This window comes from Meriones unguiculatus, chromosome 12 (assembly GCF_030254825.1).
Source record: "Meriones unguiculatus strain TT.TT164.6M chromosome 12, Bangor_MerUng_6.1, whole genome shotgun sequence".
NCBI lineage: Eukaryota > Metazoa > Chordata > Mammalia > Rodentia > Muridae > Meriones > Meriones unguiculatus.
Window position 1 is genome coordinate 87,267,505 of NC_083360.1, and position 27,451 is coordinate 87,294,955.

Below are 27,451 nucleotides of genomic sequence, written 5' to 3' on the forward strand. Positions count from 1 at the left end.
GTGTCTGGGTATTCTCTTTTCTGGGTTAGCTCTCAAGCTGGGCTAGTCATTGGTTGGTCATCCCTCAACTTCTCCTCCATCTTTATCTCTGCTTATTTTGTTGGCAAGAGAAGTTGTGAGCCTAAGGCTTTGTGGCTGGGTTTGTGTTCCAGTTTCTCCATTGAAAGCATTTTTTGGTTACAGGAGGTGGCCATTGAAGGTTCCAGAAGTCTGTATTTGACACAGCTTGAAAATTATTTGTTATTCAACAGTAATCAACTCGGTGAATTATGTAATAATTTTCTAATATATTTGTCTTTGTTTTGTTTATCTTCAAGGCCATGTTTTTGGTATACTGTGCGCTGGAGAAAGAACCTGTGCCAATGTCCTTGCCTCCAGCCTTGGTGCCGCCTTCTAAGAGAAAAACGGTCAGTATATCAGGCTCCATGTGGTTGACCCCCTCTTCAGCAGCCAAGGACTCTTACCACTCCTTGCAACCTGTAGGCATTTTACCTACCAAAGCACCGTTAAGACAGGTAGAGATTTATCAATGTTAAAGCGTTTTGCTGTAACAAAGTGCATGAATGTGGTTGATAAAGATAGGAGCAGTCTAAAGATGCTGCACACCCCTCCATGAACCCGCATAACATGACGCACCGAGGAGGCAGGTGCTCCTTAGGTCCTCTGGATGTCCGCCTGGCCTTGCCCTGATCTGTTGGAGGGTAGAGGTGGAAGATACTGTGTGCTAACATGCATGCTTTCCTGCCATGGTAATTATTTTCAATCTGTAGTTAACTCTTGGTTCTTCAGACCACACTGTTCTGGCTGATTCTTGCTTCCTCTGACCTGTCTCTTGTCAGGTCGTGTGAGGCCAGCTAAGCACAGCATGTGCACGCTCAGCTCTGGGCAGCAGTGCTGCATGGAACTGGAAAACAAAGCGGGGGACAATTTGTTTATGCAGGTTTTCCCGGTTACTGCTGTTAGTATGGGAATTCTTAGGTCAGGCTTACTGTGCTTGACTTGACTGGTTCCTTAAAGAAGAATGTTAAGTTGGCATCTCTGAATGTCCTAACTGACTTAATGTTGTTGCCTCTCTACTGTTTGGTGGTGGTGTATGGGAGGCAGTGCACTGATATCAAGGGTATTTTGGTGGATTTGTGAAGGTTGGTGACAGATGCCGCTGTGCTCGGGAAGAGTGTGAGGTGGGTGCTTTCTTCAGAGTTGTGCTCACTTGACGGAACTTTCTCTCCCGCCCCAGTGGGTTGTGTCCCCTGCAGAGAAGGCTAAATATGACGAGATCTTCCTGAAAACTGACAAGGATATGGATGGATACGTATCCGGACTGGAGGTCCGGGACACCTTCCTGAAAACAGGGTTGCCTTCTGCTGTGCTGGCCCACATTTGGTGAGACTTTAATAGAATTTTTTTTAAAGTGCATGTTTTTGTGAATATGTGGTTCTATTTCAGCTCTAGTTTTATACATTCACATTTTTTACTACTTTTTTGAACAGTATGTTTCTTTTTTTTAATAGAAGAAATTCAAATTTGAAGAAGTACTGTGCATAATGAACAAACAGTCGAGAGTGGAATTAAAAACAAAAAACAAAGCTCTAGAACTTAAGAATGGTTTGTTTGCCTGAAGCTTTAGAAAGGTGATAGCATCAGCTACTTGTTAGGTTGTTAAAGTGCAGCATTTGTATATACCAGTTAAAGCTCTGAGAATCTTAAGAGAAAATCTAGGTAGCTGAAATTTAAACATCTTAATAAGTAGTACCTTTAAGGCTAGGATATAGCTCCTCCCATGCAGGAGGGCCTGGATTTGATCCCTTCTGTTACATACTGGGTGTGATGGCATGCGCCTGCAGTCCTAGTACCCAGAGAGGTGGAAGATTCGAGGAGCAGCTCCTGCCTGGCCGTACAGGGACTTTTTAAGACCAGCCTGGAATAAATGAGACCACCACATGCTCTCTCTTTTCCTTTCTCTCTCATATACACACATGATAGAGAGACATTTCATTTTTCTTTTGAGCTGAATAACATTCTATTTTTAAAAATTATTTATTTTTATTTATGTGCATTAGTGTGAAGGTGTCGGATCCCTTGGCGGTACAGTTAGGAGCTGCCATGTGGGTGTGGAGAATTGAACCCGGGTCCTTTGGAAGAGCAGATAGTGCTCGTAACCACTGAGCCATCTCTCCAGCCCCCCCATTTTTTATATATACAAAATTTTGTTGGCATTTATCTGTTGATGGGGGTCTCTTGGTCCCATTTCATTCTGTAGAGAATAGAGCAGCAATAAATAGGAGTGCAAATATCTTTATAGGAAAATAAATGTATAATGTTGAGGTTATTTAATCTCAGAAAGAAAAGTTCTGTGTGTTCTTCCTTGTGGGTCTTTGCCTGTAGCATATATATACATGTACATAAGTGAACAGATATGCATGTGGGAAAAGCAAGTATTACATGTCGTAAGGAGAGCAGGAAAGGGTGATGAGGAAGGACAGTGCGGGTAAAGAGCACATGAGTCATGAAAGAGGCTGTAAGACTTACATTTCTAGTCTTAACTCTGTGATAGGTTTTAATTCTTTGTGGAGGATAAATGCAGAAGCATGTAAGCAGAGTCCATAGCTTCAGAATGGCTGTGTTCACAGAATCGAATGTGTTCACCGAGGTGTGTAGACCTGGGGAGTTGGTTGTTTGAATGGCTACATTAGTCTAGGTGGGTTTGTTTTTGTTTTGTTTGATTTGTAAGGTTTGTGCGAGACAGTATTTTATTTAAATTGAAAGAAATAGTGTCCCTGTCTAACCCTGTAAGATGTATGTGCAGTACACATTTGCCTGTGACACTGCTTGTTGGTAATCCATTCCATATTACATGTGATAACACGTGTGAGCGCGCTTTGCCCTGTGCCCGCCACCACTGTCGCCCGGTTATCTTGATTTTTGTAAGAAGCAACAAACACAAAAAAGTTGCAAAGAGAAGCTTAGGAGAGAGCAGAGCGTAGGAGGTCTGTGTTAAGAGTGATGAGTGTTGAGGCTGAGAAAGATTGAGCTTGCAGAGCTGATAATCCACCTCTGGATGCCTAGGGTAAGCACACAGAGCCGATGGCAGCTGTCACAGATGGGCGTGGTGCTGTGCTCCAGCTTTAATTAGATGTTGCCTTTCTCAGAGATGGAGAAACTGAGACTTGACACCTCAAAAATTTTGCTTGAGGTTATAAGAAGTGAAGAGAAAGGTGGGATCCACATTCGGCTTGTTGCTGTGCTCTAATCTTTTCATCAGGCCACGGTGACTTTCAAAGAATCCTTTATAAAGCTGAACATTAAAAAGAAGAAAGGACAGCTAGAATGGACAGGGTTTATTGTTGTGTTTTCTGGTGCTCTTTAAAATTTTTTAAATGTATTATTTGACAATTTGATACATGTATGTAATATATTTGATCGTTCGCATGCTCCGTTACCCTCTCCTGTCACCTTTCTGCTCTCTGGAGCCCTTCTTTACAACTATCTCCTTTTAACTTTTATGTTTTTATTTGTTTGTTTTCTTATCTCCTGAGCTTAATGATGGTTGCTTGCATATGCATGGGTGTGGGTGTAGGATTATTTACTGGGTCACGTGCAGTTTACCTGTGACTACTTCACTGAAGAAAAATGACTTCCTTTTCCCTGCAGCCATTCACTGCCTCAGTTAAGGGAGGGCCTCGTGTGCCTGTCCCTAGTCATGCTGCAGGGTTGAGGGGCCAGTCTCGTGCAGGTAACCGCAGCTGCTGTGCTTGTGGCTGCCGCAGTGTCCTATCCAGGGAAGCTCTTCACAGCACCCTTCTCCACCCTCCTGCTTTCCTCTGTGAGGTTTCCTGGGCCCCGGGGATCTGGTTAACATCTTAATGTGGTCCACTTCTTTAATGTTTATGTTGGTGTTGTGTTCTATTTTCAGTTTAGCTGGCTGCTTTTGAAAAGAATACAGTCATGTTTTCTCTTCTGGAGCTTTGGGGTAATTATAGCACTTATGTACTGTTTTGTTTATCTGTGTAGGTCACTATGTGACACAAAGGACTGTGGGAAGCTTTCAAAAGACCAGTTTGCCTTGGCATTTCACTTAATCAATCAGAAGTTAACAAAAGGCGTTGACCCTCCTCATATTCTCACTCCAGAGATGATTCCACCATCAGAGAGGTCCATTTTACAAAAGGTAAGCTAACTGCAAGGAGGACCTGCATGCCTGAGTTTGGGAGGGTGCTGTGTCAAGCCACAGAGGCAGAGGACAGAGCCGTCACTGTTGGTCCAGTGTGTGTGAACAAGCTCGTGTCCCTTCTACAGCACCCTTCAATTGTGGCTTGTCACCCCCACTGCTCATTATCATATGACAGCTGCACTTTACTATAGTAAATTGAAGAGATTTTAAAAAGAATTGCAACAGGATCTCCTGTAGCCCAGGCTGGCATTGAACACTGTGTAGCTGAAAATTATCTTAACTTCTGACCCTTTCTGCCCTCACTTCCCAAATGCTAGGATTTTAGGCAGGTACCTTGCCTAGTCAATTTTTATGAATAGAATTGAAATGGTAGCTGTAAGAATTAAATGTATACATTTTACTTGGTGATTTACTCTGACAGAAAACAATACAAATTTGGAATCAAAATCTAGGAGATAATCATTGCTTAGTTATAATTTTACATCAAAATTTTACATAAAGAAAAAATGTATGTTAAGGATCCATCTGCATGTGGCTTTTGCCATAGGATTCATTCTTAAGTATACAGCTGAGCTTCGTATCTAAACAGCTAGATGTTAACTGGGTTTCTAATCAGCAGTGGGAATTTTGAGAACATCTTCATTTTAGCCATGTTGTACTTTAAATTTTTTCTTATCTAGAAACCGTTTTTCATAGAGAACATTTACAATATCCTGGTCTGTAATAGACCTTTCAAAGGACTTACATATAGTGGATTTAGTTGCTTTTAGAATTAAATAACCAGGTGCCGTTTGAGCCTGCAGTCTCAGTTCCTACGAAGGCTGAAGCTAAAGAATTCTTGAATCCAGAAGTTCAAGGTTATCCTGGGCAGCACAAGGAGACCTCATCTCAAAAAACAAACAAATAAACAAAAAAAAAAAAAAAAACCCAAATAAAACGTCCTACACAAACTTTGTATCTTTAAATCTCTTTTCATCTGTAACATAAATATTTCTATAGTGACTTTTCAGGATTGTACATAACAGGAGCTGTCAAATGTGTGCTATTAAGCAATCTCAAGTATCAATACAATGTTTTGATTTTGCATTAATTTCTAACATAGTTTAAAATTTCATTTGTACCTAGCAAAAATCAAAATTGGATACCCTCCACCCCCCGCCCAGTAAACTAAGTGGAATTCACCACTGCCAAGTCCTGAGAATTAGTTATACAAACAAGTTTTTATACTTGTTGAGTTTTGGGGTGGGCCACTTTGTGAATTTTTGTAGACTCTATGATGTATGACATGGGCTTGCTAGGTTGTAGAGAGGCTGAAAGTGATACGCTCAGAAAGATGAAGGGTACTGGCTTATACTTCTGCTTTCTGCTCTTCTGTAGCTCAGCGTGCAACACTGTAGACTTCACTTACAAAGAATTTGTTCTTCTGCATTCTTAATTTATAAGGACTGAAATGCCTGTGAACTCTAGTTTCCAGGAGAACAGAAATTACTGAATCAATTTGTGTCTGTTCATTGAAATCTGTATGATGGTAGACACATGAGATTGTGGACTCAGAAGTCCATTTCTGAGAGCATACCACATCTCTTGGTGCCAGATTCATGGAAATATTTTATAACTGTTGTCTTATCTATTGACCAAAAAAATTAAATAAAATTTGTACTTTCAAATAATCTCTTTTCTCCTTATATTCTGATTTATTTAAAGAAAAAAAATAAAAAAGAAGTACTGAGTTTCTTTGAAATTTCAACTAATCCTTTTTGAATGTTGCTTTCCTCCTTTCTGTGTTTTTTCTAGTTTGGACTGTTTTTTCCATTCTGCAGCACTCTGCTTTCGCCTTTCTTGTACTGTCAGTTTCTTAACTCTCCTCTCTCTCAAGGTTAGAGCTTTATTTTATGCTCTCTTTGTTGTTGTATTTTAGCATTACAGTTTTTATTTACATGATATATTTTGAAATTAGAGGGTTTTTATGCAGCAGAGTTGATAAATGTGGAAACAGCTGTCAGTATGCTTCTATCACGTGTCACTTGATCCTTGCATGCCCTGTAGCTTGCCTTCCCTGGACTCCTTCCTCCACTCAGAACCACTAAAGTGAGACTTCTGTGAAATGCACAGAGTGCGAGAGAAGTCCGTGTAAGAAGGGTGCTTGTGGGCTGGAGAGACGGCTCCTCCGTTAGCAGCATGGACCCACGCTTTGGGTCCATGCACACACGTGGTGGCTTCACAGCCGTCTGTAACTCCAGTTTCAGGGAAAGCTGGCACCTTCTGGCCTGCACCAGCGCTACATCATGTGCGTGGTGCACTTACATAGAGTCAGAGCACCCATGCATGTGCAGATTAAACAAAAAGGCGTGTGTGCAGAGATGCCTTAGCAGTTCCGAGCACTGGCTGCCTTACCAGAAGACCTGGGTTTGTTTCCCAGCTCACCCATGGCAGCTCACAAGCGTCTGTCACTCCAGTTCTCAGGGATCCCGAGCCCTCTTCTGGTCCCCACAGGCACCAGGCACATACTTGGTATACAGACTCACTCATAGGTAAGCAAACACCATACACAGAAAACAATAATTCAAAATTAAATGAATTAATAAAATGTTTTTAAAATATTTTTTGTGTACCCTTCACCTGCTGTACATAATAATTTTAGCTGAACTTTTGCCTATTTGCTTGCATGCCATTTTAGTCATGAAACTAACTTGTTCGAGGTTAAACTAATTTGTGTAACTTTATCTTCTTATCTGTTGGTATTTTAATAGCGAAGACTGTCAAGTGTGAGCCACTTTTTAAAGTTGGAGTGACAGAGAGGTGTGGAAACCATGTGTTTCCTGGCGTACTTGCACCTCTGACAGAACATTTCTCAGTAGCATTTAAGTGGCAGAAATTACTCTTGGTGATGAAAGTGAGATCAAGTGTTATTTTTTGTTTTTTTCACCTGACCTGGCTTGCTGACTCATCCTAAATCACAGGTCAGGTTTAAATAAAGCTAAAACTTAATAATAACTGTCTGATGCAGAGTATGCCTAACAGTCTCACTGTGTGTCAGTGGGGTTAGTAAAACAGTTACATACTCTTGGGTATCATTATGGCAGTGTATACCAGTGGCCTCAGCACTCCAGAGGCTGAAGCAGGAGCTTTATAGTAAGTGTAAGACTAGCCTGCACTACATAGTGAGCTCAAGAGTAGCCTGGGCTATTTAGGGGGAAGCCTTGTCTCAACTACCCCTTCAAAAGAAATATATTTGATACAGAGTTGTAATTAATATAAAATTTGAAGTTTAATTATTTGAATTCATATAGATGACTTTTAAGCTGATAGTCAAAAAAAGTAGAAGTAATTGTCAAATTTTATCTACCTGTTTACCAAGTTTACTTTTAGCACAGTGTTTTCTAAACTATTTTGGCATGCAAATGCCAAAGGTCCTGCTGTGAAATGACACTTTAATCTAATGAGAAGACTTTTGATCAAATTAGTAGCCGGGTTTAACCTTGAGCAGGTACTTGGTTTGTTTCCTCTGCTTTAATTGAGTGAATTCAGGCCTCCCTAATAATCCACCTTTCAAATTACTTCTGAGAACTGATTGGTGGGCCTGGCATCGCCTGGTGAACGTTCAGTGATTGTGTATGGTGAGGAAGTGGAATATTATGAGACTGTTAGGTTTCTTCTGTGCAAGATGGTGACATAGACTAATTCAAATTAGTGCCAATACTTGGTTTTGTGCTCTTCTAATCAGGTCATTAATACATCTCAGGCTCCACCCAGTCAGGTGCTGATTCTGTTGTCAATCAGATTGTAATAATGTGCATAAACCAGGTGTTTAGGTCCTTTTGTTCCGACTTTAGAAAGCTAACAGGACATCAGTGGGAGTTCAAAAGAAAACTGCTTATTTGACCCAAGGGTAGGGATTAATTTCTCCATTTTCTGGTGTAGAGCATATACTTAACAAAATAACAGAATCTAGATTAAACCTGTATTTTGTATCTGTAAGTACCATTTGGTAACCGATTCTCACATCATCCTTATTAAATGAAAACTAAGTGTTGTGTGCACTGGTGCCCCCTTGTAATCCCAGCATTTGTGGGTAGAGGCAGGAGGATCAGAAATTCAAGGTCACCATTATCTCCACAGCATGTTTAAGGCTGGCCTGGGTAAGTGAGAAACCCAAACAGGCTGGAGAGATGGCTGACAGGCAGGTGTGTGCTGCTGCTGCAGAGGATGCTTGACTGCCAGCATCCATGGCACACTGCTCACAACCTCCTGAAACTGCAGTGCCAGGGCAGCTAATGCCTCTCTCTGCACATGCCCACAAACACACAGAATTAAGAGTCTCTTAAACAAGGAAACAAAAACCCAAAACAGCACTAATAGCACAAAAAAAAAAAAAAACTAAACCAAAAAAAAACCATATTTCATATATAGAGTTACATATGTAGTGATGGTTGTATTTATTACAGAACATGTTTGAGCAGTTGGCTACTCGGTTTTAGATTAAATAGAATAGATACTAAAAGCGTTTAACAACAGTTAGTATTTGTTAGGCCAGTCATGGTGCCACGTGCCTTTAATCCTAGCACTCAGGAGGTTCCAGGCCAGCCTGGTCTACAGAGTGAGTCCAGGAGAGCCAGGGCTACACAGCGAATCCCTGTCCCAAAAACAAAACAAAAAGTGTTGAGTTGAATAAAATCAACCACTATTATAATTTTGAGATTGAGCAAAATTTGTGTACTTATTCTGTACTTCTTGCTGATAAATAACACATATCAGTGGAGAAATTAATTTCTAATCTAGCATATGTTTTATTTACTACAGAATTCTGGGTAGACTAGGATCACTTGGCAGAAGCAATGGTGTCTGAGGTGTTGGGTTCACAATAGCTTTCTGGAGAATGTGAGAGACTGTCTTAATTTCCAAGTACATATGTGTAATTACAATTATGTATATAAGGTTGTGCTGGGTATTTCATTAAATAGGTTTAAAGTCCTAATGATGTAGTGCAATGAAAGCTTGATTCCCAGTATAGCTTCTAGCATTTTTAGTGCTTAGTGTTTATAGTAGTAATGTATAACTGTGACTTTTGTTTTGTTTTTAGAACATCATAGGATCAAGTCCTGTTGCAGATTTCTCTGCTATTAAGGAACTAGATACCCTTAACAATGAAATAGTTGACCTGCAGAGGTATGTAAAGTAAAATTATAGCTGGCTTAGTAAGTGCAGACACAGATTATATGTTCAATATATATGTATTACATATATGTCCTCATTTCTAATGCATATTTTGATAAATGCTACTTGACTTAATGACCATATTTCTGCTTAAATGAAATCAGAATGCTTTTTTAAAATATAAGGCAAATGATTGAGGAAGATGTCCACTGTTGACCCTCTTACTTTCACACCCACACATATGTGCATGTACCCACATGAATACACACAAACACACACATCATACCTTTTTATTACTTTGTTTCAAAACAGAAGTATACATTGAGTTACTGTGTCTGTAATAATGTTTAGATTTGATTTTCCCAAGGCCCGTAAATGCTCCATTAAACATTCCTGCTTGCTTGTATGTGTATTAACGTTTAAACAGCTAGATAGGAAAATATCTGTCCAAGTCCCTCAAGCTGATGTAGATACATACATTCTCCAGTGTTGCACAGTTTGCCTTCTTGACTTTCACAGTTGTTGAGTGTATAAAATGCCTTTACAGCTATTTTAGTGAGAATCAGAGCACCATAGATAAAACAGTTTGCTTTTCCTGCCATTTTTAATATTTGTTACGTTTGAGCGGTTCGGTTTCTACCAAGCTTGAGTAGCTATGGTATTACGACTGTCCCATGTGACTGATAACAGCTAGCCTATGAGTACACACCTAACATTTTGTGACTATCTTATGAAAGCTAAAGAGTTCCAAACCTTGTCTTAGGTTGTAGTCACGTTTTATCAATGTGTGATACATCTGTGTATGAAATGACATCTGTCAAAATATTTTCTGTTTCAAGTGAGACCTGTAACATGGGCATACTTTCATATGTCACCTTGCCATGTCACAGTAAGACTCATTTACCTATACTAAAGCTGTACCTATTAAAGTTTAATTTTTTTAAGCTTGCATTAGGTCCCCAACTCTTTAAGATACTTTATTATATACCTAGCCTTTCATTGTTGTGAATACAATTATTTTTCTGTACAAAAGTTTTTACTCTTGAGATTTTGTCTTTAGGTCTTTACATGTTAGAATGAATGTGTATATGATATGTGACTTTACTAAATTACTCTCTGATGGAGGATTCCACCTTTATTATTAGTTTTTTGCCATCTGTTAATTTTATTTCTGTATTTGTGTGCGTGAATGTGCTGTGGCGCACATGTAAAGCCAGAGCACAGCTTCCCAGCGTCAGTTCTCTCCTCCCATCAGGTGGGCTCTGAGAATCAAACTTAGGTTGGCAGGCTTGTGGCAAGTGCCTTACCCATTGTGCCATCCCACTGGCCCTGTCATTGCGTTAGAGATGAAAATGTTTGATTCCCAAGACTTCAGTTGAAGTAGGATATACTCCTCAGATCCCCAGGAACTCCCTGGCCTTAGATCTTAGTTGGTCTCATGATTGCCACATAAAGGGCTCTTCCTTCACGGTGCTCCCCTGCAGAGCACATAGGTGCTTTAACCTGAGCACTCAGGGAGCAGGGGTTGGTGGATCTCTGAATTTAAAGCCAGCCTGGTCTACAGAGAGAGTTCCAGGAAATCCAGGGATATATAGAGAGACCCTTTCTCCAAAAACAACAAAAAGCCTATAGCATTTTCCCTGTCATCCTGGCCCTTCTTCTCAGATACCTCCCACAGTATATTGTTTCTTAATGTATTGTTTGCTCTTTTTACCTACAGCACTCAGCAGGGTGCTGTTTTACTTTGTTGTTACTCACCTTTCTCCTCACTGTGAGGAAGTATGTGGCAGAAGTAACGGAAGGGAGGAAGAGTTCTATTGGCTCACAGTCTGGGAGGGTTCAGCCCATCATAGCAAGGCAAGCTGGATGGTGGGAATGGCTGCGGAGCTTCTCATACAGCAGCCAGACCAGAAAGCAGAGGCCCCACTCCCAGAGGCCCTACTCCTCCAGCCACACCACCCTTCCCACAGCCTCACAAATACCAACACCAGCTACAGATGTTCAAACAGAGCAGCCTGTCAGCACGTTTACATTCAACTCTACCGCTTCTTTCCCTAACACATGGTGCCGGTGGGTGCACTGCCTCTCACCTCAGCCTGCCACCTCTCCTCCTGTTTCTTGTCTCTGATTTCACTGTCTTCATTTGCCTGGACATACCTTTAACACACTAAGCATATATTCATGGTTTATGGCCCAAGTTAAATGTCTCTTGTTAAGCTGTTCTCAAAATCTTTGGGTTGATAGTTGCCCTTTTTCCACTTCTAGAAACTTTATCTGTTTATTTTTTTTATTTTTTTTATTTTTTCAAGACAGGGTCTCACTGTGTAGCCCTAGTGGGTCTTAGAAGTCACTTTGTTGACCAGCTTGGCTTTAAACTCATAGATACTCACCTGCCTCTGCCTCCTGAGTGCTGAGGCAGAATGTGTGCACTGCTGTGTCTAGCCAATTCTTAAAAGCTGTTGACGGATCCCCAGTAAGATGGATTCCGAGTAAGAAGTTCTGGGGGTTTTATTCTGTTTTAGATTTATTTTATTTTTAGTTATGTGTGTGGCTGTGTGCATGTGAATCAGGTGCCCATGGTGGCCAAAGGTGCAGGATCCCAGTGGGGCTGGAGTTAGAGGCAGTGAGTGCTGGGAGCGGAACTCAAGTCATCATCAGGGCCAGCTTGTGCTCCTAACCACTGAGTCACCTTTCCAGCCCCCTAAGAGAAACTCTTCTAGAAGAGAAGGTACAAAAACCTGAGACTACTTCAGTCTCTTGGATGTGTGGTCATGCGAATTTATGCTGAGACAGGAGGTAATATTGTGACTTCTGCTAGATTCTACTTCCTTCTTGTCTGTTCTTTCAGCAAAAGCCACATCCTGCCAGGCCTATCTATTCATTACCGTGGTTTGGGGCCAGAAAACAAGATGGGTAATTTTAATGGTTACTGGCTGTTGTGGTGCATCCACTTTATAGAAATTCTTATGTTGAATTCTTGCAGCATCCCGGAAGAGGAAGAGGAGCTTTACTTGATTTAATGATTTTAAATTATTTGTTCAATGAGAGCATGAGGTGTATGTGCATGTCACAGAATATAGTGGAGGTTCAGAGGACAACTGGCAGGCTAGGGCTCTGGTTGTCGGGCTTGGCAGCAGGCACCTTTCCCACCGACCTTTCCAGCTCCTGTTTCTTGCTGTAGACGAGGCTATGCAGTACAAGACCTCAGTGGTAAACTTTTAACTAGATTCCTAGATCATGTGACATTGTTTTGTCAAGTTTACTTTTTTCACACTTATTTAGTGTGTGGGGTGGTATGTGCACATGGAGGTCAGAGGATAACTTGTGGGAGGAGTCTTTTCTCTTCTTCCACCATGTTTGTCCTGGAGATTAAAGTCATGTTGTCACACTTTACCCACTGAGCCATCTCACTAGCCTGATTTGATCATGTTTTCTTAACTGTCGGTGTTTCCGTTTCCTTGTAAAATAGAAATGCAAACCCAAACCTGACTGTCAGTGCAAGAACATGGCAGGTCAGTACAGGTGATCAGTCACCCCAGGACTCAGCTCACCCTTACAGCAGAGACTTACAGGAGAGGGGCTCAGTAGATGCTGTTTACAACGGACTGAAGATAGCCAGGGCCGCAGTTAGTACCGTGTCTTTGCATAGCCCCAGGGATTGACCCAGGGGCAGTGAGGGAAGGAAAGATGCACGCAGAGGGACCTCCAGAGACTACAAAGCCGGTATTGGGTGGGCCGGGCTCCTGGATGGAGAAGCCGCAGCACCCGGGAAGTTCAGTGTGCTTATCATACACAGGTGAACAGATCAGAGTATTACGTTTAACTGCACTAGGAGGCAGCCTATTTTATACAGCTGAACAAGAAGTAAGGTGTAATTAATCTTGATAGGCGCAGTCTGCAGGTGGTCAGTATCAGGGACTAGAGGCAGGCTTTGCCATCCTTCGGAGCTTCATGAGGGCGGGGTGGGGTGGGGAGGGGCAGGGAGGATTTGCCAATTTCCCATGGGGCTGATGTGTTGGTCTAGGCATTATCATGCCCGTGCCATTCTGTTCCTCATATGCAGGCTTCTGTGTGGTTTATATTGAAGAACTAATTTAAAACAATAATAACAACTTTTGACACCCTAGAAATGGATCTTTTAGCCTCAAACTCTGCCAACCTCTGCTTTCACCTCTCAAGAGCCACCTGAGTCCTGTCTGGCCACAGGAGCTTTGTTGTTTGTTTGTTGTTGTTGTTGTTGTTGTTGTTGTTGTTTTTGCAGAGGTCAGATCAGGCTGTATGTGTACTGAACAAACCTCTACCACCGAGGGGACTCTTAGCCTCATGAATTCCCGCTCACAGACACAGAGATACTGTTGACCACACATATGAGTCATTGTGCAGCAATGAATAACTAATGTAGATTAAGTTCATAAATACTTTTAAAAGTTTTTGCAAGTGGTGTAGAGTGGCCGATGCCTGTAATTCCAGCACATTGATTCCAGGCTGAACACAAGGTCAAGGCCAGTTTGGACTACATAGTGAGACCTATCACAGACACACACATAAAAAGATTTTTAAAGAGAGCCTTATGAGTTTCAGGACAGCCAGGGATATGTAAAGGAACCCTTCGTGAATGAATGAATGAATGAATGAATGAATGAATGAATGAATGAGTGAATGAATTTTTTAAAAGAAAAGAGAAAGAAGACATTTTAGGATCAGGGGGTTAAGAGTGCCAGTCTCCACCAGGGTAAGGGCCAAGTGTAATCAGTTTGTGTGCTTTGTTGCCACCTCTAACAACCCAGGGAATAACTCACTTGGTGCCACACACCTTTAACCCCAGCACTGGGACGGCAGAAGTAGGTCAGTCTCTGTTAGTTCAAGGTCAGCTTGGTCCCTGCATTGAGTTCCAGGATAGCCACCGCTATATAGTAAAAGACCATGTTTTGAGACAGAAAAAAAAAAAAGCCATTAAATGTGGTTTTATGCTGCTAAATAATAGAATGATCTTAATAATAGTTCCTGAAGTTTATTTAGCATCCATTGTAGGCCATGCAGTATGCTGGGTTTTTCCTAGGTATATTGTAAATTCATCTTGGTCAACAATATCGCTATCTCTATAAAATGGTTAGGAAAACCAAATTCCGGGTTTATGCTTCTTTTATATTTTTGTCCTTGTGGATAAAAATGGCAAATATTTTTTTTTTGTTTGGAAAAAAAAAAACATTTATTTCTTCTTCGAAAAATAAATCATCTAAATTTGGGTCCTGTGCTTTGGTTATGTATAAGCCAAGCTCCCAAGTTTGTTTTATCAGATTGCATTTAGGCTCTGTTTTCAATAAATTATGCCCATGGGTATATTTTCTTGTTTTTCAAGGGGGAAAAAGGGGCTCATTAAAGCTGCCAGCCCCCATCCGGAGTGATGGTGCAGCGCTTGAGAGCGCTCGCTCTTACAGAGATCCTGTGAGTTCACAGCAGCCACAGCAGGTGGCTCACACTTGACTTGTAGTTCCAGGTCCAGGATATTGAAGCCTCTTCTGGCCTTGGCAGGCACCTGCACACATACAGTACACATGTGTACCCCCCCCATTCATACACAACACGGAAAATCAAAAATAAATCAGTTTAAAACCAGAAAAACAGCCAGCCTCCCAGAACTCAGAGAGTTAGCCATCCATATATATCAGACGTGCTTAAATGCTCACAGCCCTTATCTTAATATTTTACAACTATTTATTTTATAACTTATTTCTTCCAACAGAATATAAATAGGGCCCCAACTCCAATTTTAGAGAAATTAAAAACCTTAAGTAAAAGTCAGCATCTGTCCTCAAACTTAAGTTTTAATCAACTCAGAATAAAAAGCTACCTAACCTTTAGCCTCATTTGAATAGAAGGCTGAAACTAGCCATCAGCTGTGTTTAGTTAGTGCTCTAATCTCGCTGTAGACTTCTAAACAGTTTCTAAAGTCAGGCTGTTCTGCTGCCTTTCCAGCAGTTGTCATCAGCTGTTGAGTAATAAAAGCCTCCACTTCCCCTCTTTTCCGCAAGCCAAAAAGGAAAGAAGAGTCATATTGTTCAATACTGTCATTTGCAGCTCAAAAACAAGGTCTCAGTCTGGTGTAGGAACCTCCAGGGCTCAGCATTTCCTGTGTGCTGCAGTTCTGCGTGCTGCCACTTGTGATCACCACTGACGCCCCCTTTCAGCTGACCTCGCCACACGTGCCTCTTCCAGCCAGACATGCTTAGTCCACCCAGAGACTCTCACCTCTCCTATTTCTTTTCCAGTAATTTTAACCCTTAATGCTTGCAACATAAAGTTCATTTAACTGTTGTCTTTTGTATAATGCTGGAGATTGATCCTGAGGTTTCTGGGAGTGCTCAACCAGTGAGCTGTATATCTCCAGCTTTTACATTTTTTTCTTTTCTGAATCAGGATCTTGCTCAGTTGCCAGGCTGATGGAAAACTCCCTGTGTATATAGTCCATAGAGGCCTTGAACTTGGAATCCTTCTGCCCAGACCTTCTAAGTAGCTGGGACCACAGGTGTAGTCCATGCTGTACATTTGAACATTAAGTATGCTTATTACTGCTATCATCAGTAATCTCCATAACTTTTTAATCTTCCGGAATTGGACAATTTAGTGTGTGTGTGTGTGTGTGTGTGTGTGTGTGTATGTATTTTGTGTGTGTTGGGAGAAAGAACAGAAAGGAAAAGCCTCTTCCGTAGGCTCTATTCAGTGCCAGCTTCTTGCCCTATAGGACTAAGAAAGACTTTGGGGAAATCAAGGCTGTCAAACTGCAGATGTAGTTGCTGTGTGTGCTGTCATGGGTAGGAGATATGAGGTCCAGGGTGAAGGCCCCTCACCCCTCTACATTTCCTTAGACCATGTCCTGGAACTCTGTGGCACATGTCCATATCCCGTTCAGTTCTGCTCCTTGGGATAGTTGACGCCACGTTGTGATAAAGAAGCACAAGCAAAGATGACAGGCTCCCTGTCCTTGATGGTCCATGGTCATACCAACCATCTCCACTTAGCTCCCTAGTCCCAGCCTCTCTCTTGTTTTGAGACAAGGTCTCACATAGCTCAGTGTGACTTCAGACTTGCTGTCCTGAGGCTGACCTTGAACTTGGAACTTCTGTCTTTACCGCCTGAGTCCTGGATTCACAACTGTGAGTGCCAAGGTGTCCAGTTTTGTGCTGTACTGGGTTGACCAATCCCAGGGCTCTCTGCATGCTACACAAAGCCTGCCAACTGAATTACAGCCCTAGCTCCCAATCTGAACTTAATTGGAATTGATATATAACCTACTTTAGTTAGATAGAAAAACCCTGGTTCTTTTTAGTTTCTTGATTTTACAGATTATATTTTTATGGATTGTGTTTCTTAACATGTTTTAATGCACCTGTCATTTTTTAACATTTTATTTATTTATGTATACAGTGTTCTGCCTGCATGTACATCTGCAGGGCAGAAGAGGGCACCAGAGGTCTCATTATAGATGTTTGTGAGCCACCATGTGGTTGCTGGGAATTGCTCTTAACCTCTGAGCCATCTCTCCCGCCCCTGCATTTATCATTTAAGTCTCACAGAAAATGTAAAATGAAATTGCACATCAAAATTATAGTAATGTAATTTATGGTATTTTGCTCATATTTGCCTTTACTGGAAACATTTACGTTGTCGTAAGCTTTAGTTTGAAGGACTCTTGTTGGCGTTTCTTATAGTACAGTCCTACTAGTTTTGTTTACGTGGGATAGTTGACGGCCAGTTTTGTCAGGTACAGGGTTTTGTTGCTGTTTGTTTTAATGACAGATCTAACTTAGTAGCTCTTGCCGTCTGGGAACTTGTTTGGAACACACAGAGGTCTGCCTGTTTCTGCTGCCTGGGTACTGGAGTTAACAAGTATGTGTCTGCCCTGCCTGGCAGGTACAGAATTCTTTATTGACAGTTTTTCTTCTCAGCAGTTTAAACGTGTCTCCCTCTGTCCCTACCTCCCTGCCTCCTTCTCTCCCTTTCTCCATTCTTCCCTCCCTGCCTCCTTTAGTGGGAATTGCACCTGCCTCATGCATGTGTCCTAAACCCTGTACCACTGAGCCCTTAGATGGTTTTCTAACATTGCCTTGTAACCGTGAGTCCTTTCTATAGGTTTAAAAAGTATTCCATCATCATTGTTTAAGTATGACTCATACTTAGACTCAAAGCCTGTAGTTTATATCATGTATGTTTTTCCATCCTAATTCAAGATAGTGAAGATTATTAGCATTTGCATATGAAGACTATGACTTGGCCTCTGTTGGAATGATGCTTTCGTAGAAGGCTAGATTAGAATCCAGGTCTCCTGGGTTTTATTCTTTTTCTTACTCTAAGACTCAGGTACCTCACTGAAGATTATTTAATGAGAATGGTGTGCTTCCCTTTACTTGCAATAAAAATTGGTAGTTTAGTTTCTTAATATACACATTTTGAAAAAAATGCAGCTTTGGGAGTTTTCACAAGCTTTCTAGTTTTGAATACTTTTTAGTTTTAGAAAATGATGGATGCTATGTTCATAAAAATGACAATATTTATCTGAGAACTATATGGAAAGTGATTTAATCCTGTATGTGATGCTCCTGGCATCTTATCAATGTCAAGACAGATGGCTCCCTCTATCCTTTCTACAGACTAAGCCCAGAAAAATAGAAGTAAATTGTGGACTCAGGTTTTCTTAACCTGATGGCCCTTGCATTTGACCTCATGTTAAGTTTCTGCAGTTATTTACCACAGGCCTCTGAAAGTGGAGTGTGAGCCTTACTTTCCTTGGTGGGTCCGGTATGAAGCTACACAGAATCAAAATAGTGAGCCTTTCAAATGCCAGGGAGTTCCATCCCTTCCTCTTTCTGTAGCATTGGTACTGTGGATGTGTCAGCATGTGCAAGTATGTGGGAGTAAATAGGGCAGAGATAATCCAATAAAGCATGATTAGGACAAGTTCTCTCCTTTCTGGAAATTACTTCTTTATTATCCATATGATTTATTGGAGGCTGCTTGAGAAGCTGAATATCACTTTTACTTGTGGCCTTGAACAGTTTTTCAAGTATGTTAAAGACTGTGTTGGGAGCCGAGGAGATGGCTCAAGCAAGTGTATATGGAGGAGGCCTTGATACCCAGCACCACTGTTAACTCTGGGAGGTCGATGCCCTACCTGTAACCTCAGTGTGGGAGGAGAGGGTGTCTCCGGAGCAAGCATCTGGGTAGACTAGGTATGTAGGCGCGAGTGAGAGACCAGCCGCACTGTGCTGGGGAGGGGTCACCCGCCTTGGGCCCCACACACAAACTGCACTGTTCTCCTGCTCATATACACAGGAATACGTGTGCACATATGCATAAAAACTTACATAGAAATGCATATACTTTTTTAATGTTTTATATTGGTTGTTTACCTTTAGAAAAATATTTGTGTGTTTTTAAAAGAATGTAAGAAATACAGCCGATCAATTTTCATGCATCTAAATGTACATTTAAATGTTTTTAATTACTTGAAAATAAAAGTGTCGTTAGAGGTTAAGAGTTATTTCAAGAGAATAGAATAACAGTTTGGTGTTTCTGATATTATAAGCTAAATTAATTTTTATATGTTGGCTAATATTATGTTATAGTACTTAGTTTTGACCATATAATTGAAGGAATTATTAAAGGGATTAGAATTTTACTTGGATAAACATGAATTGGAAGTTAAGTTTTATTGATCTCTGAGCTAAGAAAGTGTTTCTAAAGGTTCTCATATTTTATTTAGTGGAGTGTAGTCTTTAGTATACGTTTAGAGATATTTCCATTGTTTCTCCTCCAAATACCATAAATTATAAGCAGCAGTCTATATACTCTTCAGGCATCCTCCATTTTAGTCAAGCAGACTGCTTGCTGCGAGGAGCCCCAGTCTTGGTGATCTCTTTTTCTTCCCCACCAAGCGTGCTTCCTTTGCTCTGCCATTCTTCTGTGTGCACTACTGCAAGTCAGCTCAGTGCCTTCTGACAGCTCTGCTCCTGTGTGCACATTTTGTCTTGAACAGGCACTATGAGTAACAGAGCAGCAGAGCAGGGAGGGTTGAACAGACGCTGTCAGTGACAAGACTTAAAAGAGCAGCAGGAAGAATGTCAGTGATGCGCACTGGTGTGTGCGGTGGCGGTCTCCAGTACAATAGCATGCTTTCTGTCTCTGTTACCTACTGTCTCAGACAGAGCTGAAGTGATGCTGACCTTGTGTGGAATTTCTCTGAGAATTTGGGGCATGGAGCTGGGGTGCAGGTTGGAAGGGCGCTAGATTTTCATGCCGACATACTGCAGCAGGACTGAAAACACTCATCTGCTCACATACAGAGGGAAAGAAAAACATTTCTAAGATTTAGCTAGCAGAGTTGGTGGTGTATTTTCAGATTTTTTCCTCTTGTGATTTTTCTATTTTCCAATTTCATCTAATTTGATAAGAGCTGGAGGTGGGGGGGCTGTCTTCTGCACAGTGTATCGGGGTGAGAAGAAGGCTGGAACAGTGATTGGAATGGTAAGGGACTGTTTAAAATCTCCACGACATTGCGACCCACATTGCAACCCACCTGACAAACGGTTAGTTGAGTTCCTTGGCCATCTCAGGTGTTTAAAAGTACAGTGTACAGAAAGCTTTATTCTCATGTCTTTTTTTCTCATACAGACCTTGAGATCATTGTACCTACATATCCAAAACAGCTGGTTTCATGCTGCGAATTTCAAAGTCTCGCTTTAACAAGATGAGACATACAGATAAGCATGTAATTTCTGCCTTACCTATTTGGTGTAGTTTTCTCACTCTCCTTTATAATACAGCTAATGGCACTTGAGCTTATGTTTGGGTTCTGTAAGATACATAGTTGTGTTAGTTATTTGACATGGTCATGACCCTGTAAGGTGAACGGCCATACTAGCCTAGGAGATTTCTTAATGCTGTCTTCTCTCTCCATATTGCCTTCTCCCCTCCCCTGTGTAGCGCTTTATTTTGTAATTTAAATCTTAAGTTTTTCTGAAATTCATTCGTTATGGCTCCAGCTCTGTTGAGGAACATAGGAATTTGGGAGGCTATTTCAAGGGAGAGCCGTGTGTGTTTGGTTGGAGGAGAAGATATAACACTCCTCTGGACTGTTCTTAAACATAATGTACACAATTTGTATACTTACCTATTGGCTTTCATAGGTAGTTCCAAGGAACCTTTTTGGAGTAGACCTGATATTTCAGACAACATGCTACCTGTATATTACCAGTCTTTTACATTTTTCTATGTTGTTGCATCTAAAATTGATGTACACTGATGAGTTAAGGTAAATTAACACATACGTGACTGTTTCTACCAGCTGTTCTTATTTAATAATAGGACAGTGATAGTGAAGGGTTAAACTTGGAGAGCTGATGCAACTCCTCCTTTCCTTCACCCGCAGTTTTCATTGGACCATATCACCATAGCAACAGTGAGATCAGTGAAACCTGAGCGGTCCATTGATTAGTTTTTGCTTCTTCCTTTCTTAATCTATCCTTTTTTTTTCAACACATTTTAGTGAGGAGGCAATTTATTATTATTTTTTTTTTTTACAAACAGCTTATATTGATTTTTATTTCATAAATAATTTAAAGAGGGTAGAAGATTCTGCCCTTCATTTAAAAATTGAATGTTTCAACATGTATTTAAAAAGCGATTCAGGATTAGGAGGATGGATAGCCATACCAGCTGTAGCTGATGTTCTCAGATACTCTTGCATTGTTTGCTGGTCTTCTAGGGAGAAGAACAATGTGGAACAGGACCTTAAAGAGAAGGAAGACACGGTTAAGCAGAGGACAAGTGAGGTCCAGGTAAGTGGGCTGTCAGTGCACTGCTCTATTCTGATGAAGGAATGTTCACGGTAAATGTATTTACTATTTGATGGACATGATCTTAGGTCTAGGGAATACCTAAGATTTGCTTGACAGAGTGTCTCTTTTTTAAAATGATGGTTGTTGCTCTGAATTCTGGCCTTTAAAGATCATGCTGCAGTGATAAAGCAGTATTTTTAAGCACATATTTCTAGATTTGAAAATATTTTAATGATCTTTACCTGCATACTATTCATTAAATATAACATCAGATGACTTTATAAATATTGCTACTTACTCCAATAAAATTAAATTGGATCATCATCAAAAACCAAATTTTTTTTCATGCATGTAAGGTTTTTGTCAGCTGGGAGACCTACTGTTTTCAAAGACTGTTTTGCATGTCACTGGGAGGGGGGGAAATGATAGAGAATGATTTAAAATAACATCTTACAAATTGCTTTGTAGCCAAAATGTCTGTAACTTTGTCATAAAGAGATTTAATCCATTTTTTCTGTGTTGTATTAGTAACTTTATTAACAGAGAATATAATAGACCTCTTTCTATATGAGGAATGTGGCACAGTGTTTTAAACATTAAAAACAGTGTTGAGCAGTGTTTCCTGTGGCCATGTTACTGGAGTATGTTTTCTGAATGCTGTTTAGGAGGTTAGATGTGTGGGCACTGGGAGCAGCTGCCAGGAGGCGCTCCTGGATGAGCACTTCCTAATGTGTCACGTATGTGTTAGGTTTTCCTTCTTGTGCTCATGGTTTGAAATGGGGAGGAACTGAAATTTGTTAGATCCAGCCTTTCGTTTTGCTAGAGGAGAACCATGCTAGGGTGGGGAAGATGATTCACTGAAGGCTCAAGGAAGCCAGAGAGGCTTGTATTTGATAGTTGACTCTGATTATATGACTGCATTTATTATATTTATTGGAATTTTTCTGAAAGTGCTGTGAAAGTCAAGAGAGTTATAACCAACATTTCTCTTTCTGTTAATGAAACTGGGTGTGGGCAGGTAAACTGTTTGAATTGTGTTGTTCTGTGTAATTTTTAGCATCTTGAGAAATGCAGACACTAAAATTTAATTTTGATAGTTATTACTGGACACAATTTGGAAACAGAGGACAAAAATCTACAGAAGTTTTTTTTTTTTTTTTTTTAATCTGAAGTATGTATAGTCACTGGTATAATCGTAGACAACATCTAGATTTAACCGGCTGCTACTCTAAAATATACAGGTTCTTGTGGTAGATGATATTTTGTTACATGAGTACATTTGTAGGGAAAAACAAACTAGATGGAGATTTCAGTAGCCAGTTTAGTACAGAACTAAAATTTATATTGTTCCTTGAATATCCTCAAACATTCAGTTTCTTACAATTATAGAAGGTGTATTGCTAAGATTTCTCCATAATGTTTTTGCTCATCTTGCTTAAAGGACACTAAGTTTTGTGAGATCCAAAATGTTTTATTGGCACTTGAGATCTAAATTGGTTTTGCATAGGGTACTTCTAAATAGGAGGCATTTCTGAGCTTGCTTACTGTACAACAAGCACTGATGGCTGAAAATAAATTCACTGAAAAGTAACCCTGAGATTAATGAACATTCTGGGTTAGTAGACTCATCTCTGTATTATCAGTGGTAATGAGATGCTAGACCAAGAATGATGATAATTTATAAATATATGTATATATAAATTTATACATATATATGTATATATATATACATGCAACTGAAACACCTCAATTGTGATCATTTTTTTGTGCTTAGAAAACGTTTTCTGTTTTCTGAAACATAAAAAAGACTTAGCAAATTTGGTAACAAATGGAATTTATTGCCAACTGAATTAGCTCTGATTTACCCTTTAGTAACAAGGTACAGACTGGGAGTAACACTGGTAGTTAAAATCTGTAATTTCAACTTTCAGTACTTTCTTATCTTTTTCTTTTTTGAAACAGGGTTTTATGTAACTCAGGCTGGCATTGGACTGTTAATGTTATTTTTATAAAACAGTGTTTGTCAGTTTTTCTCTTTTTTTAGGTTATTAATATTTATTATTGATTAAGTTTTAGTTTAACAGCGGTTATTCCTAAAAGAGCTGTATACCCAAATCACCACACAGAGACTAGGACTTATTTAATTAATCTAGAGCATAATGCTGGGCAATGATTACTCCATCCTAAACCTCTAAGCATGCATAGTCCTACCATTCAGAATTTCTAACATTATACTTGCTTTTAGTCATATATTAGGTCTGGTTCATCTTTCCTCCTGGTTCCAAGTCCTGTCCTGCTGATCTCTGCTCTCTGACCTGTCGGTTTTTCTCTTAACCCGGCTATCACACAAATAACTGAGACTCTCTTGTATAGTTTTAATAAGCCTCACAGCACAAGAACCAAGCAGTTTTACTCGGTTCTTCATGCTCTAAGGTAATCTGGTCTCCTCCCAGCATGCATCCCAGGGATACCCGCACTTTGTAGCTTTGCTGCCCCAGGCCCTCTCCTGAGCCTGAATCCCCCACTTCCTCTTCCCCTGGCTGGCAGGAAGTTGTGTTCTCTCCCCTGCTCAGTGATTGGCTGTAAGCTGTTTAATTCCATATCAGGACAGTTGGGGGTAGTAATTATACAACATTGAGACAGGAGAGTCTCAGAACTAGGATTGCAACCAGATATGGGGATGCAGAAACCAGCATTTGAATTACACAGTGGATCTAGGCCTACACTGAGCTCACTGTAGTTGAGGGTGACCCAGACCTCCTGATTCCCTTGCTTCCATCTCCAAACTGTGGCCTGCTTTCAATGCTACTTTTCTAGTTGTTCTGGTAAGCAGCCATTTACTAGAGCTGTTGTTAACCTGCAGACTCTGAGGAAGTACTCTTGGCTCTGTTTTCTGACTCCACTTTCTAATGTAGGTGCTAGAAAAGAAGTGGAAGATGAGCCTGTTGTTGAGTATCCTCTGTTGTCTCTGTGAGTGTTGTTTCTCTAGCTCATAAAGAGGATTACACAGATTCCTAGCTCAAGCATAAAATTAAAAGCCAAGAGCCTTAGATTTTATTTATCTTATTTTATGTGTTCTGTCTGCGCATACGTATGTGCACCGTGTCTGTGGGGCTTGGGGTGGGGTGTCTGGTTCCTGTAACCAGTTATAGGCAGTTGTGAGCTGCCATGTGGGTGCTAGGAAATGAGCCGAGGTCCCATGCAAGATCAGTAAGTGCTCTTAACTGCTGAGCTAGCTTGCTAACTCCACCTGGAACTTTGGGGTTGGTCTTGTTTTTGTTTCGGTGCTGAGGATTGACCTCAAAGCCTTGTGCGTATTAGACACGTGTTCCCTCATTGAGCTGCATTTCAACCAAGATTTTGGTTTTATATTTATATGTGCTCTCTACTTTAAAGTAGAATATTGATTTTCTAAGTTTTTCCTTCTTGTGTGGTCTGTGAGCGCACATCTTGAAATATTTTTTTTCTTTTCTTCTCCCTGCTCCCAGTTACGCTGATACTCATGACTGTTCACCATATCTGCTCCCTGAATGCCAGTTGTATATTTCCAGGTTGCCATTTTAGTGCTTATTATTTGAAAGTCAGGCTATCTAAAATAAGCTTTGTTGGGGGAAAAAATAGCTTCAAGTTTGGACTTGCTATTTCTTTCAGTACTTTTCTTTTGCATTACTGACACGAACACATGTACACACGCCTGCTGAGGAGATGTCTCAGTGGGTAACAGTGCATGCTGTACAAGCATGAAGACCCACGCTAGAATTCCCAGGACCTCCTGAAAAGCCTGGCATTACTGCACACGCTGAGAACCCCAGCAGAGTAGAGAGTGGTGATGGGATCACTGTGGTTTGCTGGTCACCAGTCTAACTCTAGGCTGAGAGAGACCCTGTGTCAAAGGGTCAACATGCAGAGTCATCTAGCTAGACACCTGAATCCAACTCTGACCTTTGCAAATCTGCATGACACAAGAAGGCACACACAAGCCTGTGTGCGTATACCACAAACACACACATAAATGTAGTGTCAAATACACAAGTACAGTACACACATTCCAGTCTTCCATTTTATGTCAGGAGTTTCTTGAGCTTAGAAACTCTGCTTTGGATCATATGTCTTCCACTATATTTGGAAATACATTGTTAGCTATTTAAGGAAGCTGTCCACATAAAAATAAACGCTGAACTTATGCACGAAATTAAATATAGCACAGAAAGCACTCAGAACCCACTGGCAGGAGTGGTTAGGAGCACAGTGGGCACCTGCATGTTGCTGATATTTTGTAGGTTTAATTGTTAAATTACTTCTTCAGTAGCGCCTCAGACTCAGGTCACTAAGATGAGTTATTTTAGTAACAATATATGCTAAGATTTTTGTGTTTAGATTTTATTTTTGCATAGCTCCTCATGACATGTGGTGGGGTGTGGATGAGTTTGTCAGTTTCAGTATCTTGAGTAGTTTCTAGAAAACAGGACATTTTCTTGAAAATTTTTTTGTTTGTTTTGTTTTTCTAGACAGGGTTTCTGTGTGTAGCCCTGGCTGTCCTTGGCTCTCTTTGTAGACCAGGCTGTCCTCAAACTCACAGAGATCTGCCTGTCTCTGCCTCCCCAAGTGCTGTGACTACATGCATGTGTCACCACACCTGGCTGAAATGTTTGTCTTTCTTTCTTTTCTTTCTTTATTTCCTTCCTTCTTTCCTTTGTTTTTTTCTTTCCTTCCTTCCCTAAAGAATTATTTATTTTATATATATGAGTGCTCTAAACTATAGATCACCTAGATGCCAGAAGAGGGCATCAGATCCCAGTATGGATGATTGTAAGCAACTGTGTGGGTGCTGGGAATTGAACTCAGAACTTCTGAAAGAGCCCCCAGTGCTCTTAACCACTGAGCCATCTCTCTAGCCCTGAAATTTCATTCTTAATGAAGCCAAGAGTCCCAATTCGGGTAACCTTTTATCCTGAGTGGGGGGTCTTAGATGAGGCTGGCTGTGGTGTTCTAAAGTAAGTTGGGAACACGTCACACCATTCTTGTGAGCTTGTTCTGGCTGCTGTCATTGCTGCCACGCCTCTTCCCTCTGTAGTCACAGCACCAGGAGAGCAGTCGAGGAAGCGGGACCCACTGTATTATCCAAGTCCTAGAACCTCCCCTACCCGAGACGGGGTGACCCAGGGTGCAGAATGCTGCTGCATTTATGTCTTTGTATAGTTCTAAGATGGGCAGATTGGTGCCAGAATAAAATAGCCAAGTCGACGTGGATGTAGGTACAAATACAGAAGCTGCCATGAAGAGGGTAGCCGAGTAAGTGGGTTTGTGGTAGAAGTTCTTTCTTACTCATAATGGTATATATATTGCAACTTTTCATTTTGATTTAATTTTAAATCTGCTCACTGAAACAAAGATCCTTTGCTGTGGATTTGTGTTGGAAGTCTTTTTTAATATTTTATTTTTATCTTTTCTTTTGAAAGGTTTCTTTCTCAATTTTATGAGTGTTTACCTGAATATATGTATGTGGACCATGAGCATGCCTGGTGCTAGTGAAGAGTCTGTTGAGGTTTCTCCAGAGATGTGATACTTTCATTTTTAAAGGGGGGCTGAGCTGGAGAGATGGCTCAGAGGTTAAGAGCACTGGCTGCTCTTCCAAAGGTTCTGAGTTCCCAGTATCACCCAGTGGCTCACAACCATCTACAGTGAGATCTGGTGCCCTCTTCTGGCGTGCAGGTGTACATGCAGACAGAATATTGTATACATAATAAATAAGAGAGAGAGAGAGAGAGAGAGAGAGAACTGATTGCTCTTCCAGAAGACCCAAGTTCAGTTCAATTCTCAGCAACCACATGGTGGCTCACAACCACCTGTAACTCCAGGTCCAGGGAACCTGATGGCCTTTTCTAGCTTCACTCAGCACCAGGCACACACGTGACATATATGCATACATCACAGGAAATTTGTAAAATAAAGGGCCAGCAAAATTGCTCATCAGGTAAAACCTGAGGACCTAAATGTGATCCCTGAAACCCACATAGTTATGGGAAGACCTGACTTAAAAGTTGCTCCCTTCCCTGTACTCGCATAGGCACGTGAGCGAGCGCACACACACACTTAATGAAATGTAACAAATTGTTAAATGTAAAGTACACCAAAGCATGAGAACTAAGGAAACTTCTCTATCAGTGAATTCTTACTACCATTTGCTGTGTTTGATATATATAAATGGTTTTAAATATATGGTAATACTATATACGTCTTTTTATTCAGCTTCAAGAAGTAAGAACTGTGTCCCAAGCACTTTTTCACATGG

The 27,451-nt window shown here is 40.7% G+C and overlaps 1 protein-coding gene across 4 annotated transcripts in view; it reads left to right on the plus strand.

Moving 5' to 3' along the window:
- Positions 1-27,451, plus strand: part of Eps15 (epidermal growth factor receptor pathway substrate 15) — a 100,534-nt gene that overhangs the window by 42,070 nt on the left and 31,013 nt on the right. For 3 of the 4 annotated variants that reach the window (XM_060366109.1, XM_060366110.1, XM_060366111.1), the window contains exons 9-13: positions 318-515; positions 1,238-1,383; positions 4,012-4,168; positions 9,252-9,337; positions 21,087-21,159. In XM_060366109.1, the coding sequence (XP_060222092.1) occupies positions 318-515; positions 1,238-1,383; positions 4,012-4,168; positions 9,252-9,337; positions 21,087-21,159 (660 nt within the window). The remainder of the gene's footprint in view (positions 1-317; positions 516-1,237; positions 1,384-4,011; positions 4,169-9,251; positions 9,338-21,086; positions 21,160-27,451) is intronic. The other variant, XM_021660807.2, reaches the window with a different exon arrangement.